Genomic DNA, 24134 nt, shown 5'->3' on the forward strand with positions numbered 1-24134 from the left:
AATCGCCATTTTTTGGTTGAATTGTTCCTTTACCTTGAAAAAAACAACAGACAAACAGACAAAAGGACTTATGATGATAGAATTGAACAGACTGCAGTAGATTTTTGATGGCAGGTATATATATGAATGTGGTCTAATGAATATAAAAAGAGGCAGCAGTTTTTTTTCCCCAACAAAATAATCAAAGTGTTTGTGTAAAATCCCTGTCTGTACTGCCTGTTACATTTAGTCAGACAATATTACAGTTTGTATTCATGTCAGTAAACTGGGGAAAGAGTCATAAGACAGTAAAGGGAGAATTCCTGCTTTTATTAGCCTTCAATACAATGGAAGTTTAACCTGTACAACCAGTCTGGGGATTCTCAAAGATTTCTGTGCAACAATAACAATTATGTAATCAGCACGAGGAAGGAGATTTGTTTTTGGCAGACTGAATCGGTTGTTTCCAACCTGAAGAACCACAGAAGTCATTATACAGCAGTTTCATTGGGTTAGTTTGGTTAGTACTTCCATACAGTGATGTAATGGCACAGTTTGCACACTGCTTTAGAGCAGAGTAGAACATTTTTAAATGAATTTATGTTTATTGGCAGTAACAGTAAGAAAAATCCCTGATTCTGATGACCAGGAAATAGCTGAATATCAGATCTGATTGTAGACCAGGCAAATTATCAGTCCACTCATAGTATACAATGTATACATACATGTCAATACATGTATAATTTACTTTTACGTGTACTTTTGATACTGTAGTACATTTACTTTATGACTTTTACTCAAGTACTTTTCATATGGGTGACTGTCACTTTCACCAAAGTGTTAATTTAGCATGATATCTTGGATACAGTATGCATCCAAATTTCTTTTTTAAATAAAAGGAAGAACCTGTTTAAAATGTGTGCTTCAGTAGAGTAGACACTTACTGCAGCAGTATCCATCATCAGTGCACAAAATGCACCATGGCAGGTGGGCTTTGTGTGAGAACTCAAGTACATCTGTATGGGGGCTTATGGTGGTCTGACTCATATCTCTGCTCTGTTTTTTAGCATGAGGTAGTCATAGTGATCCTCATGCCATGTGTGAACCAGCCATGTGTGGAGACACCCTGTAGCGGGCGAGGAGCTGGACGTGTTGAAATGATCTAGACTGGATGGTTAGTTAGTTTCATGTACACAGCAATGTTTCCGTCTTCTACTTCAGTTTTTTGTGTCTTTAAATAAACTAAGGCTGTTCACTCACCTGGACAAGAAAACAATGATTTTTCAGAAGTAATTCTTCAATAAAGTTGCATGGCAAAAATAATCTGAAGTTAGTCCATGTCTTGGTCTTCACCGGCAGTGAAGAAGGATGAAGATCATGTGGTTGACAGCTCAGACAAAGCTAGTTTACTGATCCTAAGGTGATATAAATTTGTCAAAACACTTCCAAAGTTAAGAATGGATTCAACGCTCAATTCAATACTGCTGTTATGCACTGAGACAAGTTAAATCATGTCGCTACAACTACTTCACTGTAAGATTTGTTTCATTGTTGTTGTTGGATTAAGTTTCAGTACTAAAATAAATGACATATTGAGATATAGAAATGTCAGAACTTTTTTGAAGCATAGATGTCATTTAAACTGGGGACGCTGTGAACATGTACTCATCACCTTTTCAAATGACCCATTTTATGTTCATTGTTTATTAGTTAAATGTGCTAAAACACCAAGAAATGAAATGAGTAAATTAATTTGATGATCTCATACAATACCCTCATTACATTGCCTACAATCGTACAGTATATGTTGAAGACTGAAAAAGACGTTGATGACAGTGGGGAGACTGGATGAACGGTAAAGTCTGCAAACCATGAAACCAATTCAATTAGATGAAAGACGCAAAAAACCCTCAGTAGACCACAGGGGAACTTCAGAGTTGACTTCTCTGTTGTTTCATCACTATGAGTCACTTTCACATAGTAGTTTTTGGCCAATTGTTTATAATATATTGATTAGTACAACTTTAACACAGCTTTAAAGGATAACTACCGTTTTTTACAACCTGGACCTTATTTCTAGCACAAAATATGATAATTTACTCACCCAGATAACTTTGGTGTCATTTGAAGTTGTTCGGACGAAATTAGATCCAGTGGAGTGCCGGTATATCCATATAATGCGAGTGACGGGGCACTGAAACACAGCCTCTATATAACGTATTATCTGCCACGAAACTAGTTCATTTCACCAATATTTTGTTACGATATGCTAGTGCTATTCCCCTCTGAGTCCGGGCTCGTCTGTTATCAACATCCGGGGTCAACCTAGCAGTAGCAGCTACAGGTAAACAAGCCGGGCTGTCGCGGGTGCCCACGCAGCTCAGAGACGACATCTTCCAGGTCAGAGGTAGTAGGTCAACCTACAGACCCCGGATGTTGATAACAGACGAGCCCGGACTCAGAGGGGAATAGCACTAGCATATCGTAACAAAATATTGGTGAAATGAACTAGTTTCGTGGCAGATAATGCTCATAGAGGCTCATAGATCTAATTTTGTCCGAACGACTCCAAATGACACCAAGGTTATCTGGGTGAGTAAATGATCGTATTTAGAAATAAGGTCCAGGTTGTAAAAAACGGTAGTTATCCTTAAGCGATTTCTTTCTGGCCACATAGTGGCAGTGAAACAAGCTGTCATCATGAAATTGTCATATTATCACTGTACGTGTTAGCAAACAGTTAGGCTACAGCCTATAACACATCCAGCAAACATAAAGTAACATTAACATTCATTTGAGGCTGTGTTTCAGAACAGCTATTGAGAAAAAATCTCCGGCTCTTTAGCTGCTAGATGCTCCACAGTGTTCACCAGCTGGTCTCTAACTTGATCAGTCTGTTGTTGGTGAACAGGTAGAGTTTCGGCTGATATTGATCTATCACTAATATATCAGTATCTTTGTAAATGTTGTCCAATACCTGTGGCTATGACTTATTATTTTGAAAATTATTATTATTTATTGTTTTAACAGAATATTATGCAGAAAATTATGCTTAGTTGATTTTAGAAATCTCATATATATATACACTACCATTCAAAAGTTTGGACACACCTTCTCATTCAATGTTTTTTCTTTATTTTTATTATTTTCTACATTGTAGATCAATACTGAAGACATCCGAACTATGAAGGAACACATATGGAATTATGTAGTAAACAAAAAAGAATGTTTTATATTCTTTATATATATCATATTATATTATATTATATTATATTATATTATATTATATATTTTATATTCTTCAAAGTAGCCACCTTTTGCTTTGATGACAGCTTTGCACACTCTTGGCATTCTCTCAGTCAGATTCATGAGGTAGTCACCTGGAGTGGTTTTCCAACAGTCTTGAAGGAGTTTCCAGAGGTGCTGAGCACTTGTTGGCTGTTTGCCTACCCAGGCCAGGTCATCGGACGCAGCACTCCATCACTCTCCTTCTTGGTAAGATAGCCATTATAAAGCCTGGAGGTGTGTTTGGGGTCATTGTCCCATTGAAAAACAAATGATGGTCCCACTAAGTGCAAACCAGATGGGATGGCATGTCGCTGCAGAATGCTGTGGTAGCCATGCTGGTATAGTGTGTGTGTGTCTTGAATTTTGAATAAATCACCAACAGTGTCATCAGCAAAGCAGCCCCACACCATCACACCTCCTCCTCCATGCTTCACGGTGGGAACCGCACATGTAGAAACCATCCGCTCACCTTTTCTGCGTCTCACAAAGACACAGGGTGGAACCAAAACTCTCAAATTTGGACTCATCAGTCTCCTCTGAACAGTTGATGTTGAGATGTGTCTGCTACTTGAACTCTGTGAAGAATTTATGTGGGCTCTAATCTGAGGTGCTGTTAATTTGTGGTTTCTGAGTCTAGGTAACTCTAATGAACTTTTCCTCTGCAGCAGAGGTAACTCTTGGTCTTCCTCTCCTGAGGCGGCCCTCATGAGAGCCAGTTTCATCATGTGTTTGATGGTTTTCGCGACTGCACTTGAGGATACATTCAAAGTTCTTGATATTTTCCGGATTGACTGACCTTCATGTCTTAAAGTAATGATGGACTGTCGTTTCTTTTAACTTAGCAGAGTGGTTCTTGCCATAATATGGATTAGAGCAGTAGTAGAATAGGGCTATTCACTTTATTAAACTGCTAACCAACCCTAGCTCTGCACAACACAACTGATGGTCTCAAACACATTGAGAAGGCAAGAAATTACACAAATTAACTCTTGACAAGGCACACCTGTTAACTGAAAACCATTCCAGGTGACTGCCTCATGAAGCTGATTGAGAGAATGTCAGAAGTGTGCAAAGCTGTCATCAAAGCAAAATGTGGCTACTTTGAAGGGCTACTTTTTATAAAATATAAAACATATTCTAGTTTGTTTAACACTGTTTTGTTTACTACATAATTCCATGTGTTCCTTCATAGTTCGGATGTCTTCAGTATTGATCTACAATGTAGAAAATAATAAAAATAAAGAAAACCACTGAATGAGAAGGTGTGTCCAAACTTTTGACTGGTTGTGTATATATTTTTGGTTTTACTTGAGTTTCTGAGTGCAACACCACTCTTGTAAATGTCTTGAAAACTTGTATGTTGAAGTAAACATGTATGTAACGCTGTGATCCTGTCCTCTCACTGAGACACCATTCACCCCATAATAAGACACTGTACTATCAAAATGATTCTGAAACTGTTAAAAAAAGTGACATAATGTTGCTTTAATTGTACTTGAATAAACAGCTCCCTCTTGCCCTTTCTCAGTCTCACGATTTTTGTTTGTGACATATGACTAATCCGACTTCACTTTCGGTGTGGGGAGTTTTTCACACTTGACAGAGCACCGTATGTAAATGTTAAGTGCTAGATTTCTCCCTCTGTTCATCAAAAGCAGAAGGACTCCTTAAAAAACATGTTTCACTTCCTCATATCTTGTCTTTAAGAGAGACAAACAACAGTTTCTTTTTTGGTCTGACCCCAGTGTTGTAATCAAATACCAGTCTCACTTGAGAACAAATGACTCTGAGACATTCTGCACATTGGATAAGATGGTACAATCTCATACGGGAAAATAAGGAAATGAACCTTAAACGCAACCCACTCTCTTTCCCTTGAGTAAAACTTGGGGTCAACCACTGCTTCCACTGACCACAAGTCCTTCGTACTAGTATTAACGTCAGCACTGGGTGTTATACTGACTAGTTATCTCTGTCCAAGCTTTGACTGCAGCCCAGCGAATGAACCCCACCTGCTCAAATAACGACACAAAGACACAGATAAAGAGGGGAAACTCATTTGTTTCATTAAAAAAGCAGAAGAAAATGAGCAGTTTGTTGAAGAAGCTTAGAAAGAGAAAAGCTATTGATCCCCCAGCCACATTACAGAGACCAAGCTGGATGACCCCATCGAGAAATACCCCCCATCCAAAGACAAAAATCAATAAAAAAAACATGAACATTTGAGACAAATTATAGAAATCAAACTAGAAAAGGAAAGCAAAGTGAGGCATCACTTCTACTGAGACTACAAGCCTGAAGCATTATTACAGTACATGCAGCTACAAAAGCTTGGAGCTCATCTTGGACCCGCTGCGTCCTGGCCAACTACAGAACAATTCTCCCCTGAATTTGAGATGGACAAAAGGGGGGCAGTGATCGAAAATGTTACAAAATATTACAATTATTTCAGGAATTCTCAAAATACAAACATTTCTCGGCAATGGACCCATTGGTTAGCTTACTTTATGCCAAAGACACCAAAATAATGCATGAGTCATGGCTGATTAACAGCAGACAGAAGGAAGAGTGACCTGTGAGTGTAAATATGTGTGAATGCTCATGTTTGATATCGTTTCTCCAGCCCTCCTTGGACTTTATAATCTGTAATCCTTAATTGACATCTTATTAGCGTTTGCATTCAGCACAGACGTAATAATTTTGGTGTCTGTATGCTTAATGCTTCAGTTAGATGACCATGATCTGATTTCCTTGTGTGTTCCTTTAATGACACTGTTTTATTCAACAATGATTTGAGAAAAGACACAAATGATAATAGGAGTCTCGGTTGTGCTGTGCTGTCCTGCACAATGGTCCCCCCCCCTGCTGGACTCCTTCAGGTCAACCCGCAGTGTGTCGGCTCATGGTGATGGCAGTGTGGTGAGTGTGTAGCTCCACAGAGAGCCTGTGAAGGCTATGACGGGTTATTTCAGGTTGCTTGATTGTCATTAGCAACAGTATTATGAAACGCTGATCCCTCTGTGGAGATACTGGGCCCTCATCCAGGACCGTCATACTGTGTATCATGGGCCTGAATGGCTACATGATAGAACCTAGACATTTCAGTTTGTACCAATTTAAAAGCTGCATTTATGCGACTTTTCAGTAAAATTACTGTGAGAAATGAACCCCAACTCCACAGAGCATTTTAGTGTCTTTCAGCACATTGTTTTGCCTGACAACTTAATGTTTTAGTTCAGTCTCACAGCTGTCATCAAGTCCAAGCTGCAATAGGTAACTGCTTTCATAAATCAAACTCTGATAGACCCACTATACACTACTTGCCCAGTGCCAAAAGTGATCATATTGGAGCATTTAGAGCCAGATTTTTTTTCTTGAGACGCTGGTGAAGCAAAAACAGAGCTGCTCCAAGTGGCCAAAAAAAAAAGTATTAATGCAACTTTTAATTGTGTTACTTTCTACACTCATCTAACTTATTGTTTTTAATTTTAGAAATCATCAAACAGATTGCCTTCCATCTGGTGAGTTCATTCAATTTAATGAGTGCCTGAAATGTCCGGGTCCTACCACTACCACTGTATTCAGGGTAGGACTCACCATGAACACACAACCCCGATTTCAAAAATCAGAACAAAATGGAGACAAAATTTGTGGGATGAGCCAAAAACACCCATTTGCAACATTCCACACGTAAACATGTTCATTGGTAACAGGTGATGGGACCATGATTGTATGTAAAAAATGACTACATGGGCTCAGGAACACTTCAGAAAAGTGTTGTCAGTAAACACAGTTTGTTTGCAAATGACTGCTTTAGGTTATGTTTTACACCGAGTCCCAACTTTTTGAGAAGCGGGGTTGTGCAACACCCACACAAACCAAACTTTGCCAGACTGTCTACAGAGTTTTTGTTATCAAAAATACAAACACAGAACAATTAGCAAAACAAAATATAAAAAATATAAAATGAATGACCTCCACTTCCCATCGTTTAAGAAGAACATAAAAGAGTAGAATCATGAAGATGTAGCATTACACAGGACCCACTGTTGGGATGCTTGCAGCACTGTCTCTCCACACTTATTTGCGTGGTGTTGTGTAATAGAATAGGACATTTGAAAAGTAAAGTTTGTTAAACACATTTTTACATTAGCTACAACTGTGCCCCAAATCACAACTTATTTACCCTGAGAGCAAATCCTCAGGGAAACTGTGGCACCGTTCTGTAACTCACTATAAACCTGTAGTGTATTTACACAACTGTTTACCAAGTAAATAACAGGTTCTAGCATTTGATCTCATCTGAAGTTCACCCTAACCAGAGTGGTGAATCTAAAAAAAAGAAAAGAAAAAGAAAAATCATGGTAAAGCTTGAATTTGAAAAAAGAAAGCACAGATACAAACCTTAGTAATATGAAGAATATATTAGTCATAATAATGTGAATCATAAAGAGAGTGTCAGAGCAGCCAGGTGACCTGTGGACTCATACTGGACGCAAAAATGACAGTTGAACACACACAAAAGAACAACCAATATGCTTACACACACGACTGCACACACACACATCTGTAAACACATACTGTACTGTCCCTCCTGTGTTACCGTACAACATATCAATCAGCACATTTGTACTACTAAAATATAACACAGTGAGCTGCCCAAACATACACACACATAGTGACAGTTGAAAAGCTCCTCTTCAGTACCATGAAACAGGCAGGCAGGCAGGTCATAAAACTGTTGTAAACATTTTCCACCATGCAGACCATGGGAATCAAACAGTATCTGAAGTCCTAAAGTGTAACAGCAACACGTGTTTTATTCAGAGCAACAGGCTTCTACATTAGGGATCATTTTTCACAAAGAAATATAAGAAAATAAAAATACAGCGTGATTTTGTCGACACACCATCATGATCCAAGTGTTCCCAGTACGGTAGAAACTGATCCGGAGGTTCCTGCTAACATGTTAGCATGTAGTGTTGAGTGTTAGGAAACACCCAACTCAAGTTTAAAGAAAAACGTGTGAATTTTGAAAAAAGGAGTAACACAATCTCCCCCTTACATATTTAAGGTTGAATTCATTAGTAACAAAGCAGATCCTCGCTCAACGCAATTCACTCAGAGGTTTTGTTCCAACAGTCTTCTATGGTCTGGTTAGCTACCAGCTTATGGTAGCTAATGTTATAAATGACATTACAGAGTTAGTTTGCTGACTTTTTAACACAACTAAATTTTCATTTTTTCTTAAAGGAACGGTTTACCCAAAAATGAAAATTCAGTCATTACTACTACTACTCACAAACCATGCCCACGAAAAGTCAGGTGAAGTACAGTAGTCCACAAAACATTTCTGGAGTTTCACAGCAAAAGAGTTGCAGCATTCTCTTAAACAACTGAAGTAGTTGTATACATACTGCTCCTCTAGATAATACACATCTCTGGAAGCCCTGAGATCCCCAATTGATTTGAAAGGACATCATTTACCCCCTTTTTAAAGCCGACATTTTTGTTGTAGCCGCTGAGCTAAAAGTGTTAATACCCTGTCTGAACTGGGTGATAAAGCTTGACCACATGTCAGAGGTATAAATAATGGCTTTTCAACTTCCTATCATCCTCGGGATAAATAGATAATGACTGAATTGTTATTTCTGGGTGAACTGTTCCTTCAAGATTACTAATGATTACATTTTACACCTGCTTCCATGTTAATTTCTACAGTTTGAGGTAATGGCAGTGGCCTATCACTCAACATGGTGTCTGTTCACAGGGAGCACCATGGCAGCAGGTCTACAGGGGGCACAAGGAGAGCCTCTTAACAGTTACAACGACTAAACATCGCTGTTCACAATGTTTCAGTTCCTGTTTGACACCATGGTCTGTCTGGGTCTGTTACAGATTGGGAGTTGCATGTGATGCTATGCTGCAATAACCATATCATGAGTGAAAATATTCCCAAGGTTGCAATGTAAATGTAGTTTAAGTTTTCACTTAAAGGTAAAATATGTGAATGTTTAGTTTGAAACATTAAAAAAATCTAAATCTAAATCTGAAATTGTTGTGTGTGACGCTATGTCAAAGGAGTCTATGAAGTTAGCATGCTAACCTGCTATCAAAAGCATGGCCCCAATACTCCCCCAGTGCTCCGAGCTTCCAGTCCAGACAGACTCAAGTCAGGTAATAGGACTGCTAACTGCACTGCTAACAAAGCTAATTAGCTAACAGCAGTTACAGTTATTAGCGGCAAGTGGTTACTCTGGTGATATGCTGCCTCCTATCTGTGACTTTGACAAGTGGCCAGTTCTTACATATTGCACCTTTAAGTGACACATTTAGGTGTAGGTTCTCGTCTCATTTTACAACATTCAGAGTGAAATAAAACTTGCGTCTGTTGCAGTTTTAAAGTTTTGGTTTCAGTCTGACCTCACCTCAACTTCATGTTTTTGCACTTGTGTACTTGGTATGTCGCATTAATTTGAAGTCTGTGTCTCTGTGAGCGGGCTGTCTCAATCTTTGGGACCGTTAAGAACTTTATAAAATGTATATATGTATAATTGGCGTACTGAATTGGGTGTGCGCAGTTTGTAGGTCTCAAAATGTTTTTTTTGTGTTATGAGGTTTTGCAGTTGCATCACAATATGGCTGTTGTCATGGTGATCCCTCAGACAACTGATTGTGCTCAAACCAAAACTGGGCTGTATACTGTATTTGGACAAGTGCACAAATCAGACATGCTTATAAGACAGTAGTGGCTCGCTAACCAGACAGCTACAGTGGTTTGTTAGCTAACAAGCTGACAATATCTACCCTCTCAATGATAGGTAAGTCACATGTCCTCCAATATGGCCACCAGAGGGTAGTTACCTCACCTGAAACCCCTCTGTACATGATGTGTACTGCCTCATGTAAATCCTCAGTATGTTCCTGTGCATACCTTTATGTGTGTTACGTGTCGGAGTCTCACATGCACAAATGTCACACTGGCATACAGTAAGTGTGTATTTTTTAGGGCAAAATGCTTCTTGACTCGCCAAGCAGCCGGACTCAAGCAAGTACGTGTATCAAGCCTCTATATTAATGTTGTAAACTGATACCGTTTCCCATCATGCATCAGCAAAACCTTGAGAGTCCTTTCATGGATGAAAAACATGCTATAAGCATTGCATCAAACATTTTTTTTCTCTGGTTCCATGTCCCAATACAATACCTCTCATTAGAAACATACCATATAGTATTAAACAGGCATTTAATCTCCCTATAAAAAGTGAAGTGGCGACAATAGAAATCGTATCATATTATTTTTCTCCCCTTAGAAAGACTAGTTTAATTTATTTTTTAGAAAAAAAGACACTTGTTGAGGTTCCTGGGACTGATGTGGGAGCAGTAAGGTGAATGAACTGACCAAGAGCCTTTCAGGAAGGAGCACAACACAAGGACACAGACGGTCAGTGTAAAGGCCAGTCAGTAGCTTCACTCTCATTACTTAAATAGTGTTTTCCTTTTATACACAGTCACTAAAAGAATGAGGATCCAACAGTCCCTGAAGGTAGAATCATAAAAAAAAAAAAAAAAAAAATCATCCTTACACTACATCTAAAACAAATCCAATAAAAGGAGTGTGTGTAAATTGGCTACATGAAACAATTCACTGTAAATAAAACCCTCTGGATTAGTTCGACAGGGAGTGTTGGAGGAGCAGAGTGGAGAGGCCAGGCGAAATTCAACAGTCAAAATGTCGATCAATTGTGTTTGTGTAAGGTAGTGTGTGTTTGCGTGTGTGTGGGTGGGTGGGTTCGCCAGGAAGATGAATACCTTTCTGGCTTTCTAAACTCAATCCCCCTGCTTATCTCTCCCCTCCAGACTCTTTCTCTTTCATATCACTCCTCTGCTGTCGCTCTCCTCTACCGTCTCTATATCCGTTGATCCACAGAGCGCTCCTCCGGTGATTCATCCGTCCATTTCGCTGTCCTTTCAACCCTCTCACAGGACTGCATTTTGTGTTTCTCAAGCAGCTCCATATCTGTAAACTCTATCTCTTCGTCGTCTGTCAAACCTCCATGGCAGTAAAAAAAAAAGCCCAGGTGGTCAATCAATCTAAGGCTCCTCTTCTCCGGTGGACACAGCCAATCGCATGGCCACAGACAGGTGGTCGGTGACGCCAGCCAACTGGGTGACGAAACTGAACTCCTCCAGGTCCTGCAGGAGAGGGAGAAAATAACTGTTATCAAGTGGTCATTTTTTATCGGTACAACCTAAAAGCTGCGTTGTTATCTTTCTGGCCGCTTGGGGGCAACGTAGCTAACTGAAAACATCTCACTTATCTCCGTATTAAGTTACAGTGAGCATGTCCGCAAACACTCACCTATTTATTCATCGAGGGTCAACACAGCATAACGAAAATCAAGTTTGTAGTTCTTTCATGCTACATAGACAACATGTTCTCACTCCCAACTCCTCCAATACGACAGTTTGATCCTTGGCCTTAAGCTTCAAACTGGGATGCTTTAATTTGCACATGCAGGGATCCACATTCAAGTGACAAGCAGTCATAAATATGCAAGGTCTGGTTCGACCTTCAAAATAAAGCTTGCTGACTAACAGTTCACATATAATGACATAATAATGACATGACTTTTGGACAATTAGGTCTAGGGTTTAACGTTGTGAAATGGTTAGGTTAGGTTTGTTCAGGCACAAAATGACTTGGTTAGGTTTAGTAAAAGATTAGACTTTACGTTACTCTGTCACATCATAATTTATGAATTCATGTTGCACAATTTACCTATGTGATGCTTCCTATGTGACATAACTTAAGAATAAGAAATCAATCTCGACACTTGTCCACACACTGGACTCAAACCCCGGTCTCATTACAGACAGACTGCTTTTGAGGGGTACCTACAGTGTCAGGCTTGATGCATTGGGAGCAGGACTGACACAGAACATATGTACAGTTATTTATACACAAATATACTATTTCTAGAACTGCTAAGTGTTTGACTTTCTTGACCAGCCGGTCACTAAATGTGTCCGTCTGCTGTGTGCTGCTGGGCACGTAGCGTGTGGCGGGGTTGAACAGAATGTTTTCACTGAAATCTGAGGTTAATGACAGCAGGGTTCGGGGCTGGAAAACCAAACTAGTGAGCGAAAAAAGTCTGAACTGCACTGCACTGCCAGTAATCTTTCACAATACATGCAATAAATCTGACCCACTGTTAAAGTTAAAAATATGGCATTATTTTATGATAAATCCCCCTAGTTAGCATTCACAAGTGGTATAGAACGATGTAATAAATGCTTCATAACACATTGTAATGTAGTTGTAGGCAGATATAAGTAATAATCACTGTATTTGCCACCAATTTGGAGGCTGGTGTATAAACAAGTATGACTTTTGTGTACGTTTTAAAAGACACCTGTCAAGTTCTTCCACTTCAAACTCAGAAAACCACTTTATGACCGACCTGGCTTATAGACATGGGTGTTGTCTTGCGAAAACAGGAGAGGGTCTTACCCAAACTGTTAATGTACTGAAACTATGAAGCACACTATTGTCTAATAAGGGTGCTGCCCCGTGTGATGTAGCATTCACACTTCCCTTCACTGGAACTGAGGGGACTTGTTGGAACCAAGAAAGACAAACCCAGCACTGTGGAAAGGTATATTTACATACTTCTTACTGTCAATATATTGATATTTCCAATAATACCACAATTACTACTACTACCACTAATGATGTTTTTAATTTTTATTAATAATCTTCATTGATGATTAATGTTTGATCATTTTGCAGAAATATATGAGCAATATTGGAGACAGTTCACTGAAGTGAAAACAAAAGCAGATCTAAGTTTTTCACCAAAAGTGAATATAAGTCAATAGAAACAACACATGATGAAACAGTATGAGTAGAGAAATGCCACAATGGTTTCAAGGGCTGTGAGGTTTGTTTATGAGGAAGCAGAACAACTTCATATATCATCAGTTTAACATGACAGTCAGAGTCAAGTGGCATATTACAGTAACTCAGTCCTGGCACAAGGTGGCATCAGGTGGCTGAGAGAGTCAGACACAGGCGGAGATGTTCTATGTAAATGATGTGATTTGGTTTTCCAATCCTCTCCAATCCCTCACACAGACAGACAGCCATGACAGCATTGGCCTCATTCCTTTCCCTCCCAGTTTGTATTGCTGTGTTTCATTGTTCCCTCCCTTTGGCTTTATGTCTTTAAATCTTTTTATCCTTTTAAAAAGTCAAATATTCTCCTGTGGTATGACATCCTTTCACTGGCTGCCAGTTAGGTTTCACGTGGCTCACAAAAACAAGCGTTTGGCAAGTTTGTTGTTAGAAAATGAATTAGGGCAGAATGAGGAAGGATCGCTTCCCTGCTGACAAGAAAATGGCACACAATGCAGCAGAGTTCTTGCACTTGGTTTCTCTGAACGGAAACAATACTTTCACCCTATTAGCAGACTTAAAGTATTGATGTTTTATACAGCGTGAGACTGCAAAATGTGTTGTAAAAGGCTGCTGCACATTGTTACCGGTGTGTGCCTGCTAGATCCTTCGTCATTCATCATCACTGGAAACGCATTTTGCAATGCATATTTTTTTCTTGCTGAGAGTTAGATGAGAAGATGTACACGTCTTGTGTCCTAAATATAAAGCTGAAGCCAGGAGATAGTTAGCTTGACTTAGCACATAGACTGGACACTGGAGGAGACAGCACGTCAGGCTCTGTCCAAAGTAGGGTTATTCAGCTACTGATAGCAGTATTAGAAATGCCTCAGTCTAAAACACTGGAATCAGTATCAGCTAGAACATGAGTCACTGAGGTCGATCAGTATGGCTTTCTCAGGGCAGATACTGATTATTAGAAATCAAGCAGACTGAAAACTGATATTTGGGACTGATATTCATTTGCAGTAAAAATGAAACTCTTTGTCAAAATGTCAAACAACCAGTGATAAAATAAACCTAAGTACAATTTACTCAAGTTCTTAAGTACAATTTTCAGGTACTTCACTTGAGTACTTCGATTTTCTGCTACTTTATACTTCCTCTCCACTACATTAATTGATACATTAAGTTACTAGTTACTTTGCAGACTCACGTTGTTCAGTGTTTATAGGCTATTAGCTGTGACGTGTTACCAATCAGATAGTGATGTAGGCGGGACATTGTGTGAGACGATGCTGCATCACCGTCAAAGTAGCACATTTTTAAATGTGTTTACCACCAACCAGCATCCCCTTACATCTGTAAGCAACTTCAACAAGCGCATCCATCACATAACATAACACAGCATCCATTCTGGTTTAGTAGTATAAAGCTGTTTAAAAGTTCAGGTATTGGAAATGGTAGCGGGAAAGAAAGACGATATCACAGCATGTCTAGTCCAAAGGCAGTAAAAATCTGCTTAATGTCAGAGCTTAATAAATCTGACAAAAAAAGAAAAACTTCTTTGTCAAACCACAAATTGTTGTTTTGACATTTTGCTTTTTGTAGGAAAGAAAGAAACGAGTTAACCAGCTGCTGGCTGTGACTTCATATTCACTGTACAGACATGAGATTGATCTTCTTATCTAAATCACAGCAAGACCGCCAATAAGCAAACTGTCCCTAGTATGGAAGTATTGATTTAAAGGTACTTCAGGGGAAATTGAGATGGTGTTCTTATTTGCATTTTACATTACGAGACAGGATGATGTTTTCATTTCATTTTTCTGTACTCCTCTACTGATCCATACCAGTTTCCAGTCCTGCTGCAAGCCCTCATCGCTGTAGAGGATGTAGTCAATCCGCCGTCCGTTGCCCTTCAGCGGGATCTTCCTCCCCTTCTGACTGCTGGCGGGACACTGGCTCTTACTGGGAGGAAACACCAGGTACTCCTTCCTACCCTCCTCGTTCTCCATCACTCTGACAAAGACAGAAGGGATGGGAGAGGATGAGTAGACTGAAGTTTAGACACAGAGACAGACGGATATGCAGGAGGACGAGGGATACAGAGCGAGTGCACAGGACCACAAATCATGGAGCGTAGTGCCTGTAGTAAATGGTCGGCTCTTGACGAGGACTTTCAGACCCTTTTTTACTGGTCTCTTGATGAAGTCTAAACCTGTTGCTGTATGTCCAGTCACAAAGCCAAGAGATGAATGTGGGACCCAAAGTGTGTACTCCTGACTGACACAGTCTGGGTAAGAGCTTAACCAGACTAGATCAGGCGTTGCAGCGATTAGTGCAGGGCTGTGTGGCATTGTAGTAGAACACAACCAGGAGAGTATAATCATGTGGTGCATGAATTTTTGGGCCTATATGACCGTATCTGTATGACAGTATCTGTATTACAGTATCTGTATTACAGTATCTGTATGACAGTATCTGTATGATAGTATCTGTATTACAGTATCTCTATGACAGTATCTGTATGATAGTATCTGTATTACAGTATCTGTATGACAGTATCTGTATGATAGTATCTGTATTACAGTATCTCTATGACAGTATCTGTATGATAGTATCTGTATGACAGTATCTGTATTACAGTATCTGTATGACAGTATCTGTATTACAGTATCTCTATGACAGTATCTGTATGACAGTATCTGTATTACAGTATCTCTATGACAGTATCTGTATGATAGTATCTGTTTGACAGTATCTGTATTACAGTATCTGTATGACAGTATCTGTATGATAGTATCTGTATGACAGTATCTGTATTACAGTATCTCTATGACAGTATCTGTATGATAGTATCTGTATTACAGTATCTCTATGACAGTATCTGTATGATAGTATCTGTATGACAGTATCTGTATTACAGTATCTGTATGACAGTATCTGTATGATAGTATCTGTATGACAGTATCTGTATTACAGTATCTGTATGACAGTATCTGTATGATAGTATCTGTATTACAGTATCTGTATGACAGTATCTGTATGATAGTATCTGTATGACAGTATCTGTATGATAGTATCTGTATTACAGTATCTGTATGACAGTATCTGTATTACAGTATCTGTATGATAGTATCTGTATGATAGTATCTGTATGACAGTATCTGTATGATAGTATCTGTATTACAGTATCTGTATGACAGTATCTGTATGATAGTATCTGTATGACAGTATCTGTATTACAGTATCTGTATGACAGTATCTGTATGATAGTATCTGTATGACCCATGTCTGACTTACCGGATGTAAACTGTTGGTATAAAGAATGTCGCTGGGCACCTTTTCTCCTTCTTCCGCTATCTGCGTTGACTGTTTTCAATATCCCATCGCTACATGAAACACCAACAACAACAACCTCCGAGCTAGCAACCTACATGCTGAAACTGGCAAGTTACTAAAACACTAACCTGTTTGCACGAACATAAGCAAGCTAGCAGCTGTTACCTTTCCTTTTGTGGTGATTAAGCCATTTTAGGGCTGACCTCCCCACGTGCAACTTCCCCATGACACTATTTTGCAGGGGCACCGTCGCTGCATCCTGGGTTAAACACAGCCCAAGATGATTATGGTTGATTTAAAGACATGCAATCAAACCACAGTGTTTTCCCCTAAACCAGAAAGAGTATTGGTGCAGCCAGACCTTTCCCCAGCAATGACACAGTGTTGTGGAGGTCTGGCGAGTGAGACTTCTATGTCCGCTGATAAGAAAACATGAAGAACTTCCATTTTAAGTATAATAGCAGTAGGCTATAATCATAGTGCCATTACACTGAGTGAACAACAATACTGTTGACCAGCCGGTCCGATTGCTCGCTTATGTGATTGGCCACCTCGGGGTGATGTCAGCTTGCCTTGCCGTTGTTTCAACATTGCCGCAGGGCTTCTGCGTTTTTCTTTGGCAACCCCTCCGGTCTCCACTGCCTCATCAAATACACCACCCACCCTCCAACACTCAAAATGAATGGAAGTTTTCTCCTGATTTTATTTGAATGAGGCCTCAGGGTTAAGACTGGGCTAGAGCTGTGGCTGGGGTAAGGTAGAGTAGTGGGACAAATGTGTGTTTTTATACTCACAATGTGGTGACAGATAGCATCAAGTTATCTTGTGTGAACTCAACCCCATTATGCCCCAATAAAAATGTAAACCTCAAAATGTTTAAGGCTCCCTGGAATTGATGGAAGTCATTTCAAAGTCATCCTAAGAGACAAGAACATGTTTGTGTGTGTGACTTACTTTTGTAAACCTTCAGGTGAACTGACCTCGTCGTCATAAAGGCCACTGGGATCCAGTAAAGTACCTGTTGAATGACACATTAAAATACCCCTTATTGGCAGTAACAGTGGGATGAGTCACAATAACACGTCATGGGTATCAGTTTATTTCCCATGAGTCCCTCATGATAACCACCAAAGATAGAAGTGCTGTGTTGTCAGTGTGAAGGTGCTGGGTGGGGGTCTGGTTTGATACATTTTTGTAACTTTCTGTAACGGACTGTCCATTAGTCAGTAATGTTTTCTGTAATGATTGGCCAGGTGAGCAAAAGTGTAAAAAATATTTATTTCTTTCCCACTGCAAGTTCTCACTCCTGAACAACACTCAGAGATGAGATGGGAGGAGTGATTTTGAAATCTGGGTCATGTTTTGAGCAGGAAAATGTCTTTCAGCAACATACCTGCACATATGACCACCCTTACGTGCTGTGCCATATTTTTTGATCGAGTGTATGCATTACAACTCTTCCCCTCACTATGACGGCCATCTTCTCCCGTCAGGTATAGCTGTTCTATAATTCCAACTCGTATTCTTTCAGTGTAACAATGGAGGCGTCAGCAAACCTTGCTTTCAGAGCATATATCAGCCTTTATGTTCCTCACACCGTGATTCACTGTCATCTACAAGTGAAATATAACAGCCAGAGAGAGACGGGCACTCAGAGATCTTTTATACAATGAGGATGTGAAGCCGTGGGCTGGATAATGTGTTCAAAACGCTCCACTCTGAAGTTACTCCAGTCAATTCACAAGAGTTGGGAGCTCTTATGAAAAGAAGGCGTTTGATTTTTTTCACAAGTCTAAGAGCAGGTTTTAGATTACTCAAACAAAGATGGCGAGGTGTTAGGCAGACTGACTGCTGCCTGTCTGCTGGGCTTCTTTTAGCTTGTTCGGGAAAGTGGAGCTACACAACAGATTCCCTCTTCCAGTCGGTCAACGTGACCTCAGTTTCTCTCCACTCATACATTCTGGCAGCACCAACAAGCTGAAGTATTCAGTAAGTGTGGGCAGGAACATGGATGTTATTTTGCACCAATTTGGACCACAACTCCTAAAATATATGGGAAACCACAGTTTCTGTACCGTTCTTGTTGCATTTTGGGTTTGTGGTCGGTAAGTTTAATCTGCCATCAAACATGAACTCAAAGGCATTACCAAACGATCCCTGATCAACAGCAATACACTTCTACTTTGCCTTCGTGTCACTGCTGTTTCACTGTGGAAGTGAAAAGGTAACAAAAGGGGAAGTCCACTCACTACAGAATGCTCTCATGATTGTTTATTACCTCCTTGTGTAACATTTTGGGGTTAGGGTTACAACTATAATTCATATGTACAAAATTGCCTGAACCTGGAGGAAGTAAGTGTTCATGGGAGCATTACAGAGTGTGCAAACTCTGTTTCTGAATTTTTCTCTATCGCTTCTGTCAAGCCCCAAGCGTTTATTTTGTTTTGGATGTACTCACTTTCATAAACTTTTAGCTATGAAGTGGTCTCAGGCTGCTCCTATTCCCACGTGATGTGAGTGCAGCACAAGCCCTGCATGGTGTCTGTGTACTTTGGCAGGCCGGGCGGTCGGCAGCGGAAGATTCCTGGAGCTCTGGGATTCCAGCACATTTCATGAAAGCCGTCGTCACACCATCAGGACGACATCTGACAGTAGCGGGCAGCCGGGCTCTCTGCCTGCATGTTTTGGCTTACTATTGTATTCATTTAGCTCTAATCTCTTTTGGATAAGCTTTATGAAGTAGGATAATCTTTCCTCCCTTTCTTTCATTGATTCATTGATCCATTCTTCTTGTCTTGCCTCCCTTTTTCCCTTCCTGCGTAGACGTGCACCTCCAAACAGGAGGCACAGATATTTCCCCTGGTTCGCCGCGCAAAATGTTCCTGTCCAAAATAAATAAGCCCTCCTCTCAACGAGCCCTTTCACTCTGTCCTGCCCACACTGTCCCCGAAATACCGCTGGCCTAAATAACGCTTCACATCCAGACCAAAACCCTCCAGTCTTTACGTCACTAATGCCCATGTATCAGCACGCTGTACTGGGTGCATTTTAATTCACACAGAGGGTGCATCCTGATTTAGCCAGACAGAGCCAGATTATAGGCGGCTCTGCTCTTCATGCACTGTATGGATCGCCACATTTCCTGAGCCACTGAGGTCACGAGTGTATAATAACACCTGCATTTCATAATGGAGTGTAACATCACTTTCTGAGGATTAGTTTTTGTTTGCTGATGAATGAATGCATTAGATGTTTATGAGCCTAAAGAGCTGCGGTATATGTGATGTGCGAGTGTGTCCCTGGAAGAACATCTGACTGCTTGCGTGGATTTGTGTGTGTGTGTGTTGTTACCCAGAGCCCATGGTTTGTCCTCCCCTGGCCCCAGGCGACATGGGTCCTTGTATTGAGTAAAAAGTGCATGCTGCTGCTCCAGCTTGTCCTCTGGAAAAACACAAGTGTGCACAAACAGTACAATTTTAGTTTAATTTTAGTTTTAGTCTATACATGACAAAAGACTAACACATTCTTGATTCTTCTTCTGAAGATGTTGCATGAGTTACTGCCTGGGAACACGGGGTAATAAGTGAATAAGCCTGAATGATCAGGAAAAAGAATATAGAGCAGCCTTTTCTGAATAAAGGTGATACGTACTTCTACCTGTGACATTATTCTTACAAAAGAAGAGATAACAAAGCCAATCTGGATAAGTCGGCATCCAACCCAGCGACAGGTTGGTTGTTGGTTGTTGATTGTTGGCAGGTATGTGAAAAGAAAAAACTGCTGTTCACCTCCTCATAACAATGATCGTTCTTGAGTTATTAAAGACAAAAAATAATTGTCTTTCACACAGTTTTTTCAATTACGACAGCAAATGAATACATAAAAAGCAAAATACTTTTAAAATCTTTCATGCAAACACAGTGAAGTGCAGACAATTAAAACATGTGAAACAACTCTTCAAGGTAATCAAATATATATTTAGTGAATAAAGCATTCTGTACTGGAGAAGAGCTGTGTAACATGCTTTCATTTTGATGGACTGACATGATCTGTGATGGAGCTGGATAACAGTGTCATGTAGTTTTTTGGTGAATTCACATCAATAACACTTAGAGGAGGAAGAAAGAAAGATAACCACTTGTTATTTAGTGGCTGTGATGTTAGTTATTTGTTGGAAGAACAATAATCCTCCCATCATGTGTTGCTTATGAGTCGTGTGTTTTTTACATTGTGCAGTAGTTTACAATCAAGCTTTCACTCTGATGGTGAATACATTAATATTTCATCAGTTTCCACTGTCGAAGCCCTGGCACCATGCAACTATCCTGTGTTAGAGCTATATGAGGTCTCGCATATACTTCTATAGATTATACATCACAGACAGGCTTCTTGGGTTACACATGTTGCGGGGGTGGAAGAGACATTGAAAGATGAAACCTCCATCATGTTAAAGGAATTGGCATAAATTAAATGCATAGTTTAAAATACGGTATATTGATGTAGCCCTGATGACTGTGTACCTGAAGAGCAGTTATCAAAGTTGAGGTCTCCCAGGATGACATCGAAGGCCACCAGGTCTTCCAGCACCTTCTCTCCTGCAGGTGGCTGGGATGAGGATTGGCGAAACTCAGCCCCCCACTGGAGCAACAGGTCCAGCTGCTCACAGCGCACGGCTGCGTCAGCTGGTGTGTAGGGAGAGGGAGGCAGGTGGGAAAAGGGGAGAGAGGAAGCAAATGAATACAAAATGTCTGCCATAAAGCCAGCCAACCATGTCCAAATGAAACCGACCCGAACTGATCTACCAGAGGGAGTGAGAGAGGGGCGGTCAGAGAGGGGGAGCTGGTCTGGGTATTATCAGCATTAATCAGTATCAGTACCATGACTCAGAAAGTGTGACATTAGCATATATTATATTCAGACCATGGGACACCTCGGGATATGATACAATATGATACCATACAATATGAAATATGAAACCCAGCACAATGTTACGGTCCAATCCACTTTTATCTGAAAATATACGTTTTCCATTTCATAAGCGGTACATCTTTTTAAATCATTTTTATTTATACAGCCCATCAGGTTATCTCATAACAAGATAATGTGATGAAGTTCACAGTACCGAAACGTTGTTGTCAATAAACGTAACTGCAAGTGAAGAAAGAAAGACAGTGTGTGTGAGTCTTTTTCCTGATTTTGTCGGCCTTCGATCCTTTCCTACGCACCTGTCCACCTTAAGGTGTGCAAAAGCTGCACTCTATTTATACAGCCCAAAAATCTGAGTTTGTCTCTGAGAGCTTATCCTTACAGTCCTGTGGCCTGCGGCGCCAGCCATACCTCAGTTCTGGCTAAGGTTAGTGTGCAAAGTCCAGACTAAACAGTGGACATTGAAACTAAATAGTAAGCGCTGTGGCTGAACCACTGATGTGTAAGGTTTGTCTCAAAGGTGAGCTTTCTTTACAGGCCTATATGAGACAGAGCTCTTGATACATATACACATATAGTAGTCCATCTACATATACATATGTAGATGGACTACATAACCAAAACTGTTACTTTAAAAAGTTGCACCTTTAACTACTCTGGCATAAAGTCCAAACTAACCAAATTATTGTAGCAGAAATGAGCTTTTCACTCCCTGTGAAAAGGACTTTTCTTAAAGAAGTGTAAAATACCGTGTCGTCTCTCACTCGTCTTGTTATCATTGAACACTTAGAAAAGAGCTAACGATAATCACCACCTACGTCAAAAAGTTCCATAAACTAGAATAACTAGAGGTATACATCCTGAAGTTACAGCTGGTGCAAAATAACGTGACGCTGTGTGGTAAACTCTACTGAGGGGTAGGTGTAAGATATAACTAATGCCTACTGTTGGAACTATTTCAGCTGTTGCAACCCCTAAAATTTTGATAGCACATATAATCCATCCTAAGTAAGAATTTATGTTCGAACTAGGCTGTGTTCGAACGCATAGCTGATGCAGCCCAGTTACTGATTTAAAGCTGCACCAGTCAACCAGGCACTGGTCTGTATTCTAAAGACAATGGCTGAAATGACTATGTGCGATATGAGAGGGGTCTCGTTGAGTAACAAACCCACACAGAATCATCACCTGACTCAGCAGTGTCGTAGCATCTTTCAGCTATTTGATTTGGTTTAAAGGTCACGATTTGTCTGTTTTGGATCAGTGGTTCCGTCTTGTTTCCAGCAGCAGCAGGCAGATGTTTCCAGTGAGACAGTTTTGATACCAAACTAGTACGGGTGGTCAGAAACATGACTCCAAATAAATGCGACTGTTGATTTGTGTCTGTTGGACGTGTTAGCTCTACTGTGCATTAGAGTGACATCACTTAAGAAGTTTTTCTCTGGTATATATTAATTTTCTGATGACTAAACAAAAAAAAAACCTAAGGTGTATTTAGTGTGTAGCTGTATGTATATAGTTTGTAAGTTTATTCATCATGTTACTAATATTAGTCAGATAATATTTAGTCACTTGTGGTGCTAATTTGCTTTGGCAGTGTGTCCCTCTCTCCTCTCTCCTGCCAGTAAATCTGATAAACTGGAGCTGGAGAGAGAAGGGAGGAGGTGAGGAGAGGGAGGCGGTAGGTGAGAGCCTGTGAGAGAGAAATAACAGCTGAATAGTGGAGAGTGTGAGAAACAAAGAGGTGTCAAGATATTGGTGTGTGAGTAGGTGGCTTTGGCTTTGATTACTCTCAGCTCTGGTTCAAGTACAATGTTTTTTGTGTGTTTTTTTGTGTTACTGGATCACTTAGAGTTGGACGAAGCTGGGGGATGTGGGGGTGTATTTGCTGTACATTTGCCTGCGTCAGCTCGGCTTTCTATGTGTGAAAACTTTTATGTGAGGACAACTTGCCTGGAAAAATTGGATGATGCATTTTTAGAACTGAATAGCATAATAATATATACATTTGTAACTCAACAAACAACCTATTCTAAGTGCCAACTCCCTGCTTCTTACATCTTATATGGCGTAACAGTCTTGTTACAAATCCAGATGAGCAATGCTGCCTTCTTTTGCTCATCTTTGGAAGTATTGTCGCTCTCAGCACAATAACACTTGTTTACTGCTGCATTTCGGCAGTCATTGTCAATTCATGCATTTGGGAATTTCCAAGTTGAAAAACAGGAATTCCTCCTTGAACAGAAAACTAGATGGTAAATACCAGCGGGGGAATTTGGCCAAAGTTCACGTGAATTGTGATGATTCATTTAAACACTAATAAGTGTTTCATGTTCGTTGTAAATAGATTGTTTCATAATAATGTTAATTACTATATTTGACTACGACCTAATACTGAGAAACATGTTCGTGCTTGATCGCATCTCAAGCCATGCTGTCCAAATTGTTTGATGTATTGACAAGTATTCACGTGTTACTGAATTTAACAAACCTTAAGTTAAGTGTTCCTTTTAATAGCGACTGCTGCTTCCATGATAATTGAATATAGCTTCAGTGGGACAGATGTAGCTTTTCTACGGAGTGGTTAAACAAAACAGTCCCTTCTTAAATGGGACACAGTGAGTATCTCTATCAAAATGACTTTATTCTGGGTTCAAAAACCTGGGCACCAAAAATTCTCAAGACATTGATCATCTCA

At 40.1% G+C, this 24134-nt stretch overlaps 1 protein-coding gene across 1 annotated transcript in view; it reads right to left on the reverse strand.

The window, feature by feature from the left end:
* Positions 1 to 5310: 5310 nt before the first annotated feature.
* The window catches only part of smpd3 (sphingomyelin phosphodiesterase 3), an 81660-nt gene continuing 62836 nt past the window's right edge, over positions 5311 to 24134 (reverse strand). Inside the window, exons 6-10 of the mRNA XM_084365097.1 lie at positions 21031 to 21192; positions 19862 to 19951; positions 17465 to 17528; positions 15019 to 15187; positions 5311 to 11463 (exon numbers count right to left, since the gene is read on the reverse strand). Coding sequence (XP_084221223.1) covers positions 11362 to 11463; positions 15019 to 15187; positions 17465 to 17528; positions 19862 to 19951; positions 21031 to 21192 — 587 coding nt within the window. The 3' untranslated portion in view covers positions 5311 to 11361. The remainder of the gene's footprint in view (positions 11464 to 15018; positions 15188 to 17464; positions 17529 to 19861; positions 19952 to 21030; positions 21193 to 24134) is intronic.

Source organism: Pagrus pagrus (genome assembly GCF_965226575.1).
Source record: "Pagrus pagrus genome assembly, chromosome: 10".
Classification (NCBI taxonomy): Eukaryota; Metazoa; Chordata; class Actinopteri; order Spariformes; family Sparidae; genus Pagrus; species Pagrus pagrus.